The sequence below is a fragment of the Bufo bufo genome, chromosome 3 (assembly GCF_905171765.1).
Source record: "Bufo bufo chromosome 3, aBufBuf1.1, whole genome shotgun sequence".
NCBI lineage: Eukaryota > Metazoa > Chordata > Amphibia > Anura > Bufonidae > Bufo > Bufo bufo.
Window position 1 is genome coordinate 389,774,307 of NC_053391.1, and position 19,725 is coordinate 389,794,031.

General features: G+C 44.4%; 1 protein-coding gene across 1 annotated transcript in view; it reads right to left on the minus strand.

Annotated features, from left to right (window-relative positions):
• The window catches only part of LOC120993819 (multidrug and toxin extrusion protein 2-like), a 253,523-nt gene that overhangs the window by 131,144 nt on the left and 102,654 nt on the right, over window positions 1–19,725 (minus strand). Inside the window, exons 6-8 of the mRNA XM_040422286.1 lie at window positions 16,832–16,876; window positions 13,584–13,681; window positions 6,542–6,618 (exon numbers count right to left, since the gene is read on the minus strand). Of these exons, the coding sequence (XP_040278220.1) occupies window positions 6,542–6,618; window positions 13,584–13,681; window positions 16,832–16,876 (220 nt within the window). The remainder of the gene's footprint in view (window positions 1–6,541; window positions 6,619–13,583; window positions 13,682–16,831; window positions 16,877–19,725) is intronic.

The window sequence follows — 19,725 nt, forward strand, 5'->3', positions numbered from 1 at the left end:
TTTTCGCGGAAAACGGTTTGCGGACCTCTTCAAGTCAATGGGACCGCTAAAAAACATGGAGGCACACAAGATTGTCGTCCGCGTCCGTTTTTTTCCTATTATTTGCATGGCAAACCTGTCTTAGATTTTTTTTTACTTTCTTATGTCTGGTGATCCTCCAAAAATAAAGGAAGACAAACGGAAAAGGATCACGGAACAACAGAACCCCATTTTGCAGAACGGAACACAACAACGGTCGTGTGCATGAGGCCTTAATGTAAGAGACTGAGCAAAGAGTCGCATGATCCATCGCAGCAGCTATTATCCTCAGAGGTCTCCTCTGTAGCTGAATCATCCGATGACTCGGACTCAGATGACCCAGACCAGTTGTTTCTCCTTCATAATGAAAATAATGAAAAATTACGTTAAATTTTTAAAGCTTTTAAAGAGACCATAGAGTCTGAAAAAGATGTAGAGCATAAATCCAGGAGAGATCAATTATTCTATTTCCTCCTACCAAGGATAGGTCACTGCCTGGTCACCCAGTTCTTGAGGAATGGCTGAGAAAAGACTGGGATAAGCCAGAGAAAAGAACAGATATTGGCGCTAGATTTAAGTCTAGATATAAACTGCAAGAAAACTTCTGAGGAGTGGGATTCATGTCCTAAAGTTGACTTGGCAGTGGCCAGATTATCCAAAAGATCTGTGTTTCCATCAGAAGATGCTTCTTTACTTAAAGATCCTATGGATGAAAAAGCGGACTCTCTGTTGAAAAAAGTATATATGTCATCTGCTGCCACTTCTAAAATCGCTCTTTCCTCGGTTTCGGTGGCTAGATCTCTACGTGTTTGGCTCAGTCAACTAGGCCAAGACATTAAAGATGGAGTACCCAGAGAAGATCTTTTAGAAAATTTGCCCCTACTCAAGGCAGCTTCGGAATGCCCCTTTAGATTGTGTAAAGTTCTCCTCCAGGACTATGGCCTGGACTCCTCTAGGTCTTTATGATGCCAGACTACAAAAATTCTGGTGCCAATGGTCAGCCACCTCCTCAGATACCTGGGTGGTTTCTACACTACAAAAGGGCTATGCACTAGAATTCATCTCTCCTCCTCCGGACAAATTCACAATAACCAGAGTAAAGTCAACAGTGGTGCCCAGACTAATCTCACAATTTATTCAAAAGGCAGCCTTAGAGAGAGTTCCACTGTCAGAAAGAGGAAAAGGAGTATACTCCAAAGTGTTCCCATTGCCCAAGCCAGGAGGCAAATGGAGGCTCATTATAGATCTGACCTTTCTGAACAGATTTCTGCTCAAAAGAAAGTTCAAGATGGAGACAATCCGATCGGTGATGCCCCTATTAGAGAATGGAGATTATTTTGCGACAATAGACGTGACGGATGCGTATCTACACATACCAATACTTCCCCAGCATTGCAATTATCTTCAAATAGTTCTACGCTCAAGCACAGGTCTGCAACATCTCCAATTCACATGTCTGCCTTTTGGGATTGCGATAGCCCCGAGAGTATTTACCAAGATAGTAGTGGCTCTATCAGCAGTCCTGAGATTAAGAGGCATTACTGTGGTTCCTTACCTAGACGATTGGCTCCTGAGAGCATCTTCTGCAGCTCAACTATTGAAGGATATGCAGACAACAATAAAAGTGTTACAAGAACAAGGTTTCTTGATAAATAAATAAAAAATCAGATCTGATCCCAACACAGAACATCAAGTTTTTGGGCTTCATGCTGAACTCTCAGTAGAGAGGAGACGGTTGTAGGTTGACGATTGTACGACAAATCATTCATCTCACCACATGCCACCTGATCACCATCAGAAATGCGATGAGAGTACTAGGGCTCCGTACATCATCAATCGATGCAGTCCCATGGGCCAAGTCCCTCATGAGGAAGCTCCAGAATAACATCTTGGCATCATGGAATGGTGCTCACAAAGACCTGGACAAGATAGTGTCCATTCACCCCTCAACCTGTCAAGATCTTCAGTGGTGGCTGATTCCGTCTCATCTCCAGAGAGGTCATTGTCTGATTCCTCAGCCCCTGACTCTCCTCAGCACGGATGCCTCGTCATGGGGTTGGGGTGCCCATGTTGGAATTCATTGGGTAAAGAAGAAATGGAGCTTCGCAGACAAGCCCTTATCCTCAAATATGAAATAGTTAAGAGCCGTAACTCTAGCTACAAAGCATTTTCAGCACCTGTTGCAGGGAACTCGTGTTCAAGTTCAATAAGACAATCTTACAACTGTATTTTATATAAACAAACAAGGGGGTACAGGGAGTCCCCTTCTGTCATTGGAATGCAGAAAATTAATGACCTGGCCAGAAGCCCATACAGCCGTAATCTCTGCCACACACATCAGGGGGTCATTCAATTGTCTGGCCGATCACCTCAGCCGCAACAAGATAGCCCCGAGGGAATGGAGCCTGAACTCGGAGGTCTTCAATCAGATTATTCAGAAGAGAGAAATGCCAGACCTGGATGCCATGGCAACAGCGAAGAATGCGAAGCTAGGACAGTTCTGCTCTCTCCATCATGAGAAATAAACATTGGCTGCGGATGGTCTATCTATCAGCTGGATTGGAAAACTGATATATTTATTCCCTCCTCTTCCTCTAATCCCCAAGGTCCTGAGGAAAATAATTGGAAGAATAGACGGAAGCAATAGCAATACTTCTGGCCGCGCAGAGCGTGGTTTTCTCTGGCATTGATGATGCCGAGAGGGATCTTCTGGAAGCTCCCACTGTGGCTCAGTCTTCTATCCCAGAGAGGAATCCTTCATCTCAATCTGAAGATGCTCCATCTAACGGCCTGGAGACTGAGCGGCAAGCCCTATTAGAGTTAGGCCTTTCCACTGAGGTTATCTGCAAAATTCTAGCCTCTAGAAGACATACAACTATTAGAACCTATAATTGAGTCTGGAAGATCTTCAAGTCATGGTGTACCAGGCAATCTCTGATCCTAAAGCTATAACTACCATTATTCAGTTCCTGCAAGAGGGTTTCAGTAAAGGCCTCAAACTCAACACTTTGAAATTATAGTTTACAGCCATAAACACTCACCTTTAGGGATTATTTTCCAATAACTGCCTGGTAAAGTCGTTCTTCAGAGCACTAAAGATTGCTAATCCAGCGGTTTATCCTCTGCTTCCTTCCTGGAATTTTTCTCTTGTTTTGTTAGTGCTCTCCAACTTGCCATTTGAGCCTTTACAGCAAGCATCTCTGCAATTGATGACCTTAAAGACGTTCTTTCTTGTGGCCATAACATCGGCCAGAAGAATATGTGAGCTCCAAGCTTTGTCTATCCGGGACCCATATCTTAGAGACCTAGGTCATTGTCTGGTTCTTCGTACAATTCCTGGAGATTCCTTCCAAAGGTCGCTTCTAGCAATAATATAAATCAAGAAATCACCTTACCTGAGCTATTTCCAGATCCTGTTGGTGAAGAGCAGGCAACGCTTCATCTGTTAGATTTAAGAAGAGCTGTCTTCTGTTACATAGACAGGGCAAAACAGTTTAGATCAGTGGAAAATCTGTTCATACAGCATCATGGTCCAAATAAGGGCAACAAAGCGAGCAAGGCCACTTTTGCCAGCTGGATATGCAGTACGGTAGAAAAATACTATTCACTGAAGGAAGTCCAGTGTCCCCTTAAAGTTAAGGCACACTCAACCAGATCAACTGAAACTTCATGGGCGGAGCTGGGGGCAGGTGTCTCTTCACTAGATCTGCTTGGCGGCAACCTGGTCCTCCAATTCCACCTTCTTGAAACATTATTGACTGGATCTTCTGCAAGCAGAGAGCTCTACTTTTGGCGAAAGAGTGTTGGAGTTAGCATCTTCTATACCTCACCATAAATTTTTGCTTTTCAAATTCCACATGCATTTGTGCTGCCATAAGACGTCCAGGAAAATCAAAATTTACCCACATGAAATTTTTGTTTCCTGTAGTCCTTAGGCAGTACAACTTTCACTCCCTTAATAAATTTATTTTTGCTGCATTATAATACAAGGAGTCTTCATTGGTGTCAGGGTTTTATGGCTGGACCTGACGTGTGATTTATTAATTTCGTTTTTTATTAACCTCTTCCGGACACATGACGTATGGTATGTTGTCCCGGTACTTAAGGACACATGACGGTGATCGGAACAAGGTGCCTGCTCAAATTATTGAGCAGGCACCTTGGCTAAATGCGCGGGGGGGAGGGGGGGGTCCCGTGACCCCCGTGTCGGCGATCGCCGCAAACCGCAGGTCAATTCAGACCTACGGTTTGCGGCTTTTCAATGCTGTGGCTGGCCGCGGTGCTATTGGGTCCCCGTGGGGCTGTAGAGGGGACCCGATGGGTCGGAAGGCAGCGCGATGCCTTCCTTAGGCATCGGCACTGCCTTCCGGTGATGAGCCTGTGAGATCCAGGCCCCCTGCGCCGCGGCCGTACCTACCTTCAATCTGCGCAGGCGCACTGAGAGGCGGCCACTCACTCGGCCGCTCCATCCTCAATGCGCCTGCGCCGATGACTTCACATCTACACCCGGCGCAGGCGCATTGAGGAGCTAGCGGCCGAGTGAGTGGCCGCCTCTTAGTGCGCCTGCGCAGATTGAAGATAGGTACGGCCGCGGCGCAGGCGCCAGATATTGAATGAAAACAGGCAGGGCCAGCAGAGAACGATTCCGTTCCCTGGCCCTGTCAATCACAATGCGGAGGGGGCGTCATTAGGATCGGAGGATGCGGCTGCTACCAGCAAGTAGCCGCCCTACTTGCTGGTAGCAAGGTAATTTACATATTATAAAAATAGCGTTTTATCAAATTCTACTGAACGAAAATTATTATTTTACTTATGTATGCAGAGATCGCAGTGTAGGGATTATTATTAAACAAAAAAAAAAAAAACGGTTTAGTGGGGTGACAGAAGCCCTTTAAGCTGGTTAATCTGTCTCTTCTGGTTGTACCTTGGGGAATAAAACCCATATGTATTTGTGCTGCTTAAGGACTACAGGAAATGAAAATTTCAGGTGGGTAAATTTTCATTATATATATATCTCATACTTACCAACGTTTCAGTTGGTAAAATCTAGGCTCCACCCAGTTATGTCTTATATCTGATATATAAAGCTGTGTGTGTGTATGTATGTATGTATGTCCGCTAAAGGAATCCGCACTGTTGCATTTACAATCACAGGTACATCAGGTGTCCGGGGAGGTTTTAGACCATGTCTCAGCTCTCTAACACATACTGTTCCTGAGATATTCCCCAAAAAATGCATTAGCCAATAAAAGCCTGGTCACATGACCCTTTTCAGCCAATAGAAGCTTGCAGGCCCTTAGTCTCCACATACATGCAGTTTTACACCAGGTTTTCATAACAACCCAGCCATTTTTCTTCAGTGCTGTAGGTCACCTTTAAAGGAACAGGGCACTATGGATGACACTGTGAAGGAGTGCAGTGCTGTGGAGGTCACTGTTAAGGGAGTGCAGTGCTGTGGAGGTCACAGTTAAGGGGGCAGGTAGGGTGGCCATTCAAGCCACCCTCAAAAGACGGACTTAAAAATCCCACCCCCAGGTCACATTAAGCCAAGCCCCCGATTCGATTAGGCCATGGCCCCTCCTACACCGCAGCCGACGTGGATTGAAAAAATGAAGGTAAAAATCAACTTCTGTCAGCTGCAGGGGTGGGAGGGAGGGTGACTTTCTCCATGCAGCTCACTCTAAGACAGCACAGTGCTGCTGTCTGAGAGTGAGCTGTTCAAAAGGACATCCCTGTGTCCATCCAGGCCCTGCACTAGACGGAGGACAGGGAGTCTGAAAGCAGGACTGCCTGGCCTAAAACCAGACCTCTGGCCACCCTAGGGGGAGGCTGCTGTGGAGGTCACAGTTAAAGGGGCAGTCCGCTATGGAGGTAAGTGTTAAGGTGCAGATTGCTGTAGAGGCCACTGTTAAGGGGACTGGCTGTTCTGGAAATCACTGTTAAAGAGATGGAGTACTGTGGAGGTCACCTGTTCTCTGCCGAAACAGCTTGCTTGAATTCACACTGATGTTGTGCATAAGTAAGGCTTCGTTCACATCACCGTTCAGCCTTTCCGTTCTCCTGCTCCGTTTAGGAGCAGGAGAACGGAAAGGACGGAAAAGGCACATAACTGACGCCAAACTGAGCCAAACGGAGCCCTTAGGCCCCCTAGACTATAATGGGGTCCGTTATGTTTCCGCTCAGAAGATGATTTTGAAGCGGAGACAAAAGTCCTGCATGCACAACTTTTGTCTTCAAAATCATCTTCTGAGCGAAAACATAACGGACCCCATTATAGTCTATGGGGTCCTAAGGGCTCAGTTTGGCGTCAGTTATGTGCCTTTTCCGTCCTTTCCGTTCTCCTGCTCCTAAACTGAGCAGGAGAAGGGAAAGGCTGAACGGTGATGTGAACGAAGCCTTAACTTATGCACAACATCAGTTTTTTTACGGGATCCAGTTTTTTTCCCCTCTGTCTGTTCTTCTGACGGGTCAGAAAAACAGAAAATAAAACTGATATGTGAACTCTGTATACATACCTCCCCATGTTTTTTCACAATTATATATATAAACAGAGAAAGAGCCATTGCCCACTGAGATATTGTGTTTACACAAGCTGAGCCCCTAAACAATACACATAAAAGAGGAAATTAAGTTATTACAGTAGTGCATATAAATACATGGAACATTGTGTCAGGATCACAGCTTAGACTCAGGATGGGAGCTTAAAGGGTCACCCAGATTTTAACTTTACCATCCTACTCTGCTACTTTGAGCCATAGGGTTACGCTAAATCTTCCCCCTTTAGCTATCTGACCACCACATCTAAGGAATATTAGCCGCCACCACTTGTCATATTAAAAGGACAAGACGCCGGAAAAGGCACATAACTGACGCCAAACTGAGCCAAACGGAGCCCTTACAATTACCCACTCCAACCCACTACTCACTCTAGCATTCACAGAGTTACTACTCCAATATACAAAACACTTCTTCTGAGGTCATTAAATCAGTTAGAACACAAGAAAGCTTTTATTAAAGTGAAGTTTTAATATCTAACGGACAGTGCGTACAAAAAATAGTTATCACAAGGTAAAAATAGAAGGACATACAACTACAATGCAAAAATAACAGTTTGAAAATAAAAGGGATAAAAAAAACGGATTTAATACATTACGAGACGGTAGAAGTCCGCTTGCCTAGGGGTAGCAGGAAAGTCGGCCAGTTCATCAAACAACTTGTCCCGCAAAGAAATGAGAACATGCTACAGTGACACATACACCTTAAGAAGGACTGTAGCTGCCTCCACTATCCTCCCTGCATGTGATGTCAGGACGAGGGTAGTATGTATGCTAATGGACTTTTACCACCAAGTTTTGAGGTCAGTGATTGGCTCAGAATTTTACTGTGGGCATCATAGCGACTTCATACCACTGTCACCCAACCCACACATGGTGCATATCAAACATACAGGGGTTAGAGACATTATGGGGTGCGTTCTTTAAAGGGAATCTGTCACCTGGTTTGACCATATTAAGCTCTCACAATTGCCATGTTTAATAAAATACCTTCTCTCCTGCAGTAGTTTTCTTTCTTATTTTCATGCGATCCAACCGCTCCTGAGGGCAACAGCGATAAGAAGACGTCACTGGGCTATGCGCATGTGCAGTACGCAGCCCTGCAGGGTGAGGGAGTGTGAGGTCACGGTTAATAGGCAAAACGAGGGTTGCTCTTGGTTACTCACAGTTTATGGAAGACCCTGGGCAGGCGTACAGCAGTGATGGAGAGGCTGGCACATGGATCCTCTGGGGCACTCTCTGTGTATAGGGACCAGGCCAGGTGGTAGGTGAGGTGCCCTGGGTGTTGCAGGTTTAATGTGCCAGTGGTGAGATCCCTTTAAGTTTGTGACGCCAGTGCCGGTAACGGTGGCACACCGATTTCTTGCAGTAATAAGTGAGGAACACAAATTGCAGTGAACCAAAACTTCTTTTTACTGAACAAGGTAACTATTTACAGTCTTTTGGTCAGTTCCACAGGTCAAAAGTTGTGACAGGCAGGCTTTACATCAAATGGCAGGCACAATGTTCTTGCAAGATACTCAGAGGGTTAAACACTTACAGATCAGGCTGCACTTCTCCTCAGATCCTGTCTGTCTTTATCCCAAGGCCCGTATGCCCTGTTGCTGGCTTTATCCTTGGTTAGGGAAAACTTCCTCTCATATATGACTCCTTGCTTTGAATAAATCCTTCTGCCCTTCAGCTCTCTGTTTGGCTGGAAACACATTGGCTCTGCACTGTTCTCTTGTGGGAACTTCAGGTTTCTCAGGAGGTAACCTCTTCTCCTGGTGGCAAACTTCTGAGCTTCCCTTGCTCAGGAACCTCAGGCAGGCTATACTGCACTCACTAGCCTCCTGGACTACACTGCCTTGCCCTTTCCTGTCTGGACCTAACTATATATACTAGGGTGTTCCCTAGCTCCCTCTACTGTCTAGGAGGAGGAACTACCCCCACCAGGCCTCAGGAAATACACAGGGAAAATCACATAAAACATCATATAAAATACAATGGCCATACTCCACATGGGAGATGGAGAATAACGTGGCCAAATTGACCCTTGTGTAGTGCTCACATTTACCTAGTGGGACACTACACATGCCCAGTGACACCTTTGAGGCTGTTGCCCTCAGGAGCGGTTGGATCGCACAGGCAGTAGGCGGTACTGCGCCTGCGCGAGATTTCAGCCGTACTAACTGAAGATTCCAGGTGCCTGGTTTGAATGAATTAACTGATGTAGCAGAGGGGGCGGCGCCATTAAACTGGACTGTGGGACGTTACTACATAGCGAGGAGGCGTGCTTGGGCTATAAACTAAGGCAGGCTAGGCACAGCAGGGGGCGTTACTGGGCTCAGAGGGTGAAGAATAACACCCCTCTGGGCAACTTCAGGGTTCATTTGCATAACACAAAGATCGCTTTTTTTAGCAAAATGAAAGCATGAATATAAGAAAGAAAACCACTGCAGGAGATAAGGTATTTTATTAAACATAGCAATGGTGAGAGCTTAATATGGTCAAACCAGGTGACAGATTCTCTTTAATTACTCCCTCTTGCAGAACTCTGATTAAGGTGACATTCACACAGGTGATGCCGGTGGATAGCCTAATTTCAATTCTGAGCAGCACACTGCCAAGTTATAAATTAGGTCCAGTATTTCTTTGATAAATCTTCATTGGTATGGTTTTTGATAGATGACCTCTGCTGCAGGTCATGGTATCTTCTACCTGACCTTTCAAATGGCTCCACCAGGCCTAAGGGCTATGAGAACACCTCAAATGCTATGATAGTGTTTATAATGGAATAATATATTTTCTGAGCGAAGTTGTTCTTGCTCCCTGGTTTTGTTTAGACTGGCCTTGTGTTCTGGTTTTGGGAATAAGGCATCAATGATTTTATGGGCAGCCACAAGAATGTCAGGGGCTTTTCTCCTACTCCAGTGTTTCTCAAATAGTGGGGCGCGCCCCCCAGGGGGGCGCCAGGCTCGTGTAGGGGGGCTCGTTCAGGGCCGGCCTTTGGGGTGTGTGAATTTCTTCTGTATAATGCCGGCACGCAGGCCGGGCGGCCGGCGCGTCCCTCAGTGATGTCACATGTCTGCGCCGCCTGCTTTATGAATGAAGCAGGCGACGCAGACAAGTGACGTCACTGAGGGACGCGCCGGCCGCCCGGCCCGCCTGCCGTCATTATACAGAAGATATACGGTACTATTAGGAGTGAGGGGGGCATGTTTAATAACTTTAAACGGCGGCGGCGGGCACACGGAATCGGTGGATGGCACAGTTAAGGGGTGGGGGTCTGTGGATGGCACTGTTATGGGCTGGGGGGGCACTGTGGATGGCACTGTTATGGGGTAGGGGGTCTGTGGATGGCACATATATAACAGTGCCAGCCACAGATCCCCCTGTAATAGTGCCAGCCACAGATCCCCCCCATAAGTGTCCGTCATCCACAGATCCCACCATAAGTGTCCGTCATCCACAGATCCCCCCATAAGTGTCCGTTATCCACAGATCCCACTATAAGTGTCCATCATCCACAGATCCCCCCATAAGTGTCCGTCATCCACAGATCCCCCCATAAGTGTCCGTCATCCACAGATCCCCCCATAACAGTGTCCGTCATCCACAGATCCCCCCATAAGTGTCCGTCATCCACAGATCCCCCCATAAGTGTCCGTCATCCACAGATCCCCCCATAAGTGTCCGTCATCCACAGATCCCCCCATAAGTGTGTGTCCGATCCACATTTCTTTCTTTTTTTATTCTCTTATACGTTAATAAGGATAGTGTTATGCAGAGGTGTACTTATAACAATTTTATAGACAAATGATACTATTTACAGTCGCGCGGGGGGCGCGAAATGTTTTCTTCTTCCTAGGGGGGGCATGACAGAAAATAATTGAGAAGCACTGTCCTACTCTGATATCTGCAAATTATTTTGCTATCTATCTATCTATCTATCTATCTATCTATCTATCTATCTATCTATCTATCTATCTATCTATCTATCTTACCACACTTTGTAATTTATCTTATAAGTGGAAAGAGACTGCAACTGTCTAGCTTACAACAGTAAATAGGTGGGGAGTAGGGGTGAAGCTACAGCAGTATCTCTCAGCATCTGTGTTAGCGGGAGACATCTGACTTGGCATTGCACACAGCACAGCTCTCCAGGTTCATACAGGAAGCGCTTACTGACTCAGTACGGACACAGCAGGAAAATGGGCCTTTCTAGACACACAGAGAAGAGTAGTAATAAACATCTATAGCTGCCTAGGAAGTAATTGTAATGCATTTTTGTAAGGATTTTTTCCAGTTGCAACAATAGGTACTCTTTATATTAAATTCTTTTTCTTTACCCTAGTAACAAGTCCATTTGTAGAATACACATGGTGGCATCCTATTCATTTGACGAGTTGCTGTTTTCACTGAAGTTTATTGTTTTTTCCAACAAAAACACAAAACAAATCTGCAAAGCAAACACTGCAGGACAGGTTGCTAAACTACAATTACTGAAAATTTCATTTTCAGTGGATGACATATTGCTTTGTATGGAGCTTACACTAATAAATGGCCACTATGTCACAGCTGGATAATCTGCAAGAATTTAAACCTAAATCAGCAGAGGAATAAAGAGGACCTTTCACCACTCCTGACATGCCTGTTTAAATAGATACATGCATTCCCCATGTAATACCAATTCTAGAGCATCTATTCTTATGGCTCTATGTTGTACCATTCCTGTATTATTTCTACTAGAAGTTATGAATGAATTGCTAGCAGTCTGCAGTAAGGGTACAGAGGGTGGTAACACGTTGGGGGTGTGTCCCTGTTTGACAAAGAGAGAAATGACTGGATAGCGTGAGACTGTGCAGGTACACACCGGAAACTTGTTACCACCCGTCTGTACTCTTACTGCAGACTGCTAGCAATTCATCATAACTTCTAGTTCAAATATTAAAGGAATGGCACAACATAGAGCCATAAGACTAGATATTCCAGAATTGTTATTACATGGGGAATGCATGAAGCTATTAAAACAGGCATGTCAGGAGTGGTGAAAGGTCCTCTTTAAGTAGAACATAGGTTTTCGGCTGTTCCCAAAACAGGGGGTCTACCCTTGTCACTATGTAGGGAGTCTGTATTTATTTAGGGGGTCATCACAGGGTCTGTATTTAGTGGGGTCTGATTTGGGATCTTCCCCTATTCAGGGGGTCTGGCCTGGGTTGGTATTAATTTATGGGTCTGTAATTATTTAGGGGGTCTAGTCAGTACGGTTTCAATCTCTTATTTGTTAAGGTGGTTCTGTTCTTGGGGTTATAATGGTGCACCTAAGTGAGGCATATATGCTGTGGAATTGTGGGCACAAAATATGCAGCATTTTACACCAGCAGCAAATCCATAGCATGTCAATTTATACTGCAGGTTTCACTCCATGGAATTACCCTTTCTAGTGCATAGAGTGAAATCCAAGGTGCAGCAAAGTCTTTGTAAAATCTGCATTTCATTCATGTGGAAAAGCACAAAAAGGTGGTGCTGACCAATGGCATACTTTTAATGAAGACAGAGCATGCATCTGGTTCTATGCCCTGAGCTCCGTCCCGCTAGTGGTGACTGTACAGCTTTGTAATATCTGAAGTGAAGCAGGAGAATTTATCAATTTTTGACATGTTCAAATCCTGCTGTTTCTTGGGCAATAAAGGCCACACAATCATGTTATTCTAGTAAGCACAGTTTTTCTTCAAATGTCAATGAAATAGAATACAGGTCCTTGCTGTCTGTACCTCCCTCTCTCCCCTTTGGATCTAGTGGAAGTAATGTAGCTGGATTAAATACAGTGCAGTATTTTAGGGTGATATTTGGGGGCATGAGGAGGCACACTGGAGTCGAATTTGACAAGCCATGGTGATGTGAATGGGCTGGACCTGAGAGAGGATGCCATGAATGTCGTGTTGAGTGAGGACAGTAACTGTGTAATCTAGTACAATATCAGCATCTTTATCCAGGAGAAGCTGGACAGCTGCAACTGCTCTGATACAGGATCGGTACCATTAAACTAGTAGGTCCAGCCTAGCAGAATAATAGGCCACTGGCCGCTGTTCTTGACCATGCTTCTGAGTAAGGACAGCAGCATACCTTCCCGGGTCCGGCAGAACAGTCACAGATTTCAGTGGCTGTCCCGCAGTCCTGGAATGGCTGAGGTATGTCCCACTCTCAGCTTATTGTAATGGTGTAGCAGATAGCCTTCTGCTTCCCACTTCACCATTCCTGTCAGCTGCTAACACTCCCCAGAAGCAGGATGATATCTGTCACACACTGCGCTGCTGGCACCGGTCCTCTTACACAACAAGCACAATGTGTAACAGTATACTGCCTGCTGGGGAGGGCCAGCAGCTGAGCTGTGATCATTGAAGGAAATAGGAGTGGCATATCTGAGCATGGGTGAGGCTGAGGGGGACCTTTTTATGTTACAATTTTTTTTTATTTTGTTTAATGAAAAAGATTGTAAATTCGTCAGAAATCTTTGATGTTACACTTAGCGTTCTGCATTGCCTGAGAGTGTTTAACGGAAGTGTAAACTGGTGGCGCAGAAGGGAGCATACTTAGCTTTGCTATGATGGTCCCTAAGAGATCTGTGTACTCTGTGATGTCGACTATGGCTTCGCCATGGTAGTGAGGAAGAGATAGGGGCCAAGTTTTAAGAATAGCCAAGGGCCCATGGTCTACTAAATCAGCCACTGCATTACGTTCCCTTGATTAACTATTTCATATCAATTGTCAAACTATTAACATTTATATTACAGTTGTTTGCTAAACCTTTCTCAGAGTATATATAAAGTATGTAAAAATCTACACTAGCATAATGTGCTAAACGCATTTCCAACCTTACAAACTATGCAGCTATGCTGGTTTTCTACATTTTTCAGCTCATTTTTGTTTTGTGAAATAGGACATTGCATCCTCTCAACACATTGTCTTGAATGCACTTTTGCTCTCTGTTATGTCACCAATTTTTAAAGTATAAAAATGATAACTTACTCCACTCCCATCTTCAGAACATAAATTAAAATTGCATTGGCCACTGCATTAATGACATTTACTAATATACCAATGAAAACCTGAGGCCACATTATATTCTGAAAAAGAAACAAAATATATTTCTTGGTTAGTTGCTACTAAGTAGTGAATAATGGAACATGCTGTACAAGTTTAAATGGCTGATGTATTAACATACATAATAGGAACAGACGTAGACATTGTCTAGTGTAGATTCATCTGTGAATATTAATGTTGGAAGAACATTTTCTACCTTGTAAAAATGGCGAAAACAAGTCTAGCTGATATATGATTATATATATATCATCCCATATCAATGAACAACACTACAAATACTGTACATATAGTTTATTTGTGACAACAATAAGTGCCACAGTATTACGATAGTGGGCGTGGAGCCACAGTGTCAAGCAACAGGCTTGACTTTGGGCTACTCCTAAGGGTGTTGATATAGTAATAATAGTGATTAAACATAAGGTTACTTTCACACTCGCGTTTTGGGCAGATCCGTCATGAATCTGCAAAAACTGATCCGTTACAATAATACAACCGCATGCATCCATCATGAACAGATCCATTTGTATTATCTGTAACATAGCCAAGACGTATCCGTCATGAACTCCATTGAAAGTCAATGGAAGTGTGAAAGTCAAAACGCGAGTGTGAAAGTAGCCTAATTTAAATTCTGTTCCTTAGATAACATGTACCTCATGGACTGTAAATCTCTGAATCATATATTTTTAGTCTGCAATGTATGGTATAAGCTATTGGGGACCTCATGTATTCAGACAACAAAATTCTTCCAGATGGATACTATGAGGACATATACATCGATCTTTGTTAAAACACCTCACAGTCCATTGGTTAATTTGTAAAAAGGTAACAATGATCTTTTTTTTTTATTGTTTATTTAATTTGAATATAGGGAAAGGAGGGTGATTTACATTTTTATATTGTTTAATTTTTTATGTTTTGAAAAAAAAAATTGTCCTTTATCTTTCACTTAAGACCACCTAGGGGATTTTACTGTGCAATCATCTGATCGTTTCTCCCATTGCAGTCGATGGGAGACTCACTGTGTTCCTATTGAGCTCTGCCACAGAACTCCACAGGAACTTCACTCTCACAGGCCTTGGATTCTTCAGGAGGCCAGAGGCTGTCACAGCAACCGAATCACAATTGACCATGGCCTCCACTGGGTTAAATGTCCATGACTGCCGGTTGTCTTAAAACCATCAAGGACAAGAGCAGCTCACAGAAGGATCATATTACACATATCAATGCAAGTCTACGGAAAGGGGAGGGGGGAGTGAGCAGGAACTGAATAAAACAGACAAAAAAAACTGCTGCAGATATGTGGGCTGAGATACAAAATTCCTAAGTGCCTTATTTAAAACTATACAAGTCAGTACTTATCTGTAATGTCCTCCATGATCCTGGGGCTGCTTCTGAGTGAGTAGGCCTAGGGAAAGCCAAAGAAGGCCGCGGCGCTAGTGCTGCTGCCTTCTCAAACAGCTGATCAGCAGGGAATCGCGAATGTCCAGAGGATAAGTATCGGAAAACCCCTTCAAGGCCATATGGAACATTGGAGTTTAAGACAGAATGTCTTGACTAATCACTTATATAATACAATGCCCCAAAATGTGGCCATTTCATGTCCATTTACAGGGGTCCATTTCTGGGTCTAGCATAAAAGGAGTTGGAACTTGGGGAAATAAACTGTCCTGTGCACAAATTGGCAACTATTAAATCAATTAAATCATCAGAAAAGAAGCTTAAAAAATCAAATTCCCAGAGTCCAGAGTGGTCATCCATATGGAATCATCAGGGGTAGCTGCGGTGTCAGTCTTGGGACTCCTCCTTGGGAGTCATTCAGAGTCACTAGCGGACAACAAGGAGAACATGAGGAATGCTGGGGCAGCCTCACCAGTAGACTCTGTAACGAAAGCAACAATGGCATTGGCCTCTTCCATTGTATACATTCTTTGGGACATCAAAAAAACTTATGACACATCACTTAGGCACAAAAATTGTGATGTACCAATTAGGCACAAAAAAAGTTTGATGCACCAATTAGGTAACGTGTGCACTATAAAATACAGTATATGCTAACTAGACTACTACTATTTATTACTATTTTTATTTATTTATTGTTTTACTTTTTTTAGTTTTGTAAAAAAAAAAAAAGGAGGAGGGTGAAAGGATCACTGGCGATCCCACATGGCTCATATAAGAATAATCAGCCCACACAGCAAAGCCTAGTCAGCCCACAGATAGGCTGAATGGCAGCTGCAGAGAAGATACACAGACAGGAGCTGAGTTGGTTAAGAGAGATCAGGACAGTGATTAGGGAGGCCAATTTTGTTTTTTCTTTTAACAATCGATGCAGCACGTCTTCTGAACTCACACTCTAATTGCCTCACACAGGAATGAGGCGGTTAAAGCAGAGGCACAGAAGAAAACCGGCCTCTTTTCTGCTACATTGCTGCTACCAATAGCAGCAATCGCCAGTACAGGTCCTCTGTGATTGTTCCCCCGACAGTTTGCAATGATGGTCTGCTGTAAATGACAGCAGCCATCACTCTGGTCACTTGTGATTTTTAACCGTGACAGTTTAAAGTTATGCCATAAATATACGGCATGGTGCGGGACGGAGTTAAAGACCAGCAGAGGTCGAGAAGGGATTAAATGCCACTTAATATATTAAAGTGATTATTCTTGATCGGGAATCCCTGTTGAGATAACAGGACAGAGGGCAACTGTTAAAAAAAAGTCTTACCTGTCACAGATGCTCCATCTCCGGTGCAGAGTTCCTGTCTCCTCTATTTTCAGTCTGTGCTTGACCGGAAGGCTTACGCATGTCACCTCTGGCAGCCAACAATGACCTTAGCTGTGAAATGTTCTGGCATGGCATGTGACCATTTGCAAATAAAAAGGGGGTTAGTCTTTTGTTCTCTATGGCATGTGACCATTGCCACCAATGAGGCCATTAATTGGTCAGCAATGATGACATGTATGTAGATGGTATGTCAATCTTCCAGTCCAATGGGGACCATAAATGGAGATGGGAGTTTGATGCTGAACCCAGAACACTTGTGACAGATGAGACTTTCTTTTTTAGCTTTTGCACCCTGTCTGGTAATCTCAAAAGGGTTCATGGTTTTGGAGAACTCATTTCATAAAACACACAGGTAACGCAGCTATATACATAATATATTGTAATTTATTACCTGATTCTGTAAATATTTTGTTTGTAGCTGCATTAGAAAATTTGCCTGTAGATGGCATTAAGAGAAAAGAAAAACACAAAATCACTAGGAATTCAGTATAATTTTCCTGCAACAATGTATCTCAAATTAGTGTATGGAAGAGTGTGTTCACATCACGTTTTTGTCCCATATTTAAAGAGCCTTTGTCAGCATGAGCAACCCTAATAAACCAGGCATATTGCCTGGTATGATTGATCATGCTGATTAAATTGATATCTGTTTTATGGCTATACGATTTATATTTATAGAGGACCTTTCACCAGAATAAAGTATCTAAACTGACTATATAGACGTGTAGAGCGGCGCCCAGGGATCCCCCTGCACTTACTGTTATCCCCGGGCGCCGCTCCGTTCTCCGGTTATAGCCTCCGGTATGTTCATAGTTAGGCTCCACCCAGGGGAACCTGCCGGCATCTCTTTCTCCTATGCTGTAGCGCTGGCTAATCGCAGCGCTCAGCTCATAGCCAGGCTATGAGCTGAGCGCTGCGATTGGCCAGCGCTACAGCATAGGAGAAGGAGACCGCGGCAGGTTCCCCTGGGTGGAGCCTAACTATGAACATACCGGAGGCTATAACCGGAGAACGGAGCGGCGCCCGGGGATAACAGTAAGTGCAGGGGGATCCCTGGGCGCCGCTCTACACGTCTGTATAGTCAGTTTAGATACTTTATTCTGGTGAAAGGTCTTCTTTAAGCACATGGGGGCTGGCAGTAGCACTTGGACCACTGCTACTTCTACGCCCCTGTGCTCTGTACACGCCCTCTCCTCTTTTATTGACAAGGCTAATAGCCTTGTCTTCTTGTGCCTGCTCTGTGATTCACAAATAATCATTGGTGGCCCAGCATTAATATGTTATATCCAGTCCCTGGTGTCAGTGTGTTTTAGCAAAATCATGCATTCCACTAGGAATGTGCTGTCTCTTATATTTGCATGCCTGCAATTAGTGGCAGTGGAGACTCTGCATAAGAGAGAGAGTGCTATATGGGGGCAAGAGAATACTTACCTTTCCATCCCCCCAGCAGCTGCGCTCCTCCTGGAAGTGGTGCTTATGATGGACACACATATAGCAGAGGAGCTGAGAGGATGGAAAGGTAAGTATTTTGTTATCGTATAGTTCTCTCTCCTCTCTGCAGCGACTTTGCTGATACTAATGGGCAACGGGGAATGTACAGAACAGGGGCCTAGCAGTAGCAGTGCTCCAAGTGTAGTACTCCAGAAATGGGGGTACTACAATTGTATATAGTTTTGTGTTATGTATATTGTATATATATATATGGCCGTTTGTACCAGTAAGAATGTGGATGGCAATGGTTGGCAAGGAACAGGGCTAACCACCCTGTTCCTCCCCTCTAGGTAGGATTGGGCTGGTCCTGCTTCCTACCAGGAGAGAGAGTTTCTGTGTTAACACAGAGGAGAGAAAGCACACGAGAAAGCTCGTGCTGCTACAGAGATGCTCAACCTCAAGTAAATCATTGAGAAAACAAACAGAGTAAACAGTTAAACTGACGAGCAAAAGGGTAACAATGTTTTGAACTTTTGACTTTCAGACTCCATATCACACCATCCACTACAGCTTTGAACATGAGACTCAGGGGCATTGCTAGGTAAAAAAATTAGGGGCCTGGGCCCCTGTTGTTTTGTCCCAGGCCGCGAATGTCCTGCCTGCCAGATAGATACAACTGTATTGTCTGTGCTAAAATTGAATCTAATGCCCTGCAAGAGCTAAAGGACCTGTGGTGACATCACAGGTCATGTGATCAGTTCTAAATGCTGTAGCTGAAAAGGACCTACGATGATGTCACCGTCATGTGACCAGTGCAGGAGAGGATGGCTCAGCAGTGAAGAGAAGTCCTGGGAAGAAGCTGTGGTGAGGTCTGTACATGAGGAGAGGTAAGTAAAGGGAGAGGCAGAGCAATGCTGGGAGATGTGGTTATTTAACTGGGACTGTGTGTTAGGACTGAAGGGAGGGAAGTTATTTACATGGGACTGAAAATTGAGGGGGTGATGTTATTTACATGGGAATGCATGTTGGAAGTTGCTAGGACAGGGTGATGTTATTTACATGGGACTATATGTTGAAGGCGGCTGTAGAAGGGAGTGATATTATTTACACGGGACTGAATGTTGAGGGGTAATGTTATTTACATGGGGCTGTATGTTGAAGGGGGCTGGGGAGGGGGTGATGTTCTTTACATGGGACTGTATGTTGGAGGGGGCTGGAGAGGTGGTGTGATGGTATTTACATGGGACTCTATGATGGAGGGAGGTAAATAATGTTATTTACATGGGACTGTATGGTGGAGGGGCTGAGGAATTCTAATTTCTGACGACACTAAATGGAGGAATATAACTATAGGGGGCATTATAAATACTGGGGCGCTTCAGGGTGAGCATTATAACAGTAGGGGGTGAGATAAATACTGGGGCACCTCAGGGTGGGTATTATAACAGTAGGGGGTGATATAAATACTGGGGCACTTCAGGGAGAGCATTATAACAGTAGGGGGCGATATAAATATGGGGGCACTGTGGGGGCATTTTAAATCCAGGGGACATTAGGTGTTCTTATTATTACTGGGGGCTCTATAGGAGGGACTTATAGATCCACATTATTTCTACTAAGAGCACTGTGGGGGCCCTATTACTTCTGAGGGTTCTGTAGATAGCTTTATTACCACTAGGGAAACAATAGGGGGCCTTGTTTCTACTAGGGGGCTCTGTAAGGGCATTATTAATACTGGAGGGCTCTTCTACTAATGGAGGCACTCTTGGAGAGCACTATCACTGTTGGGGGCACTGTAGGGAGCAGTATTACTAATGAGGGCATTCTAGAAGGGAATTACTATTGGTGGGACTA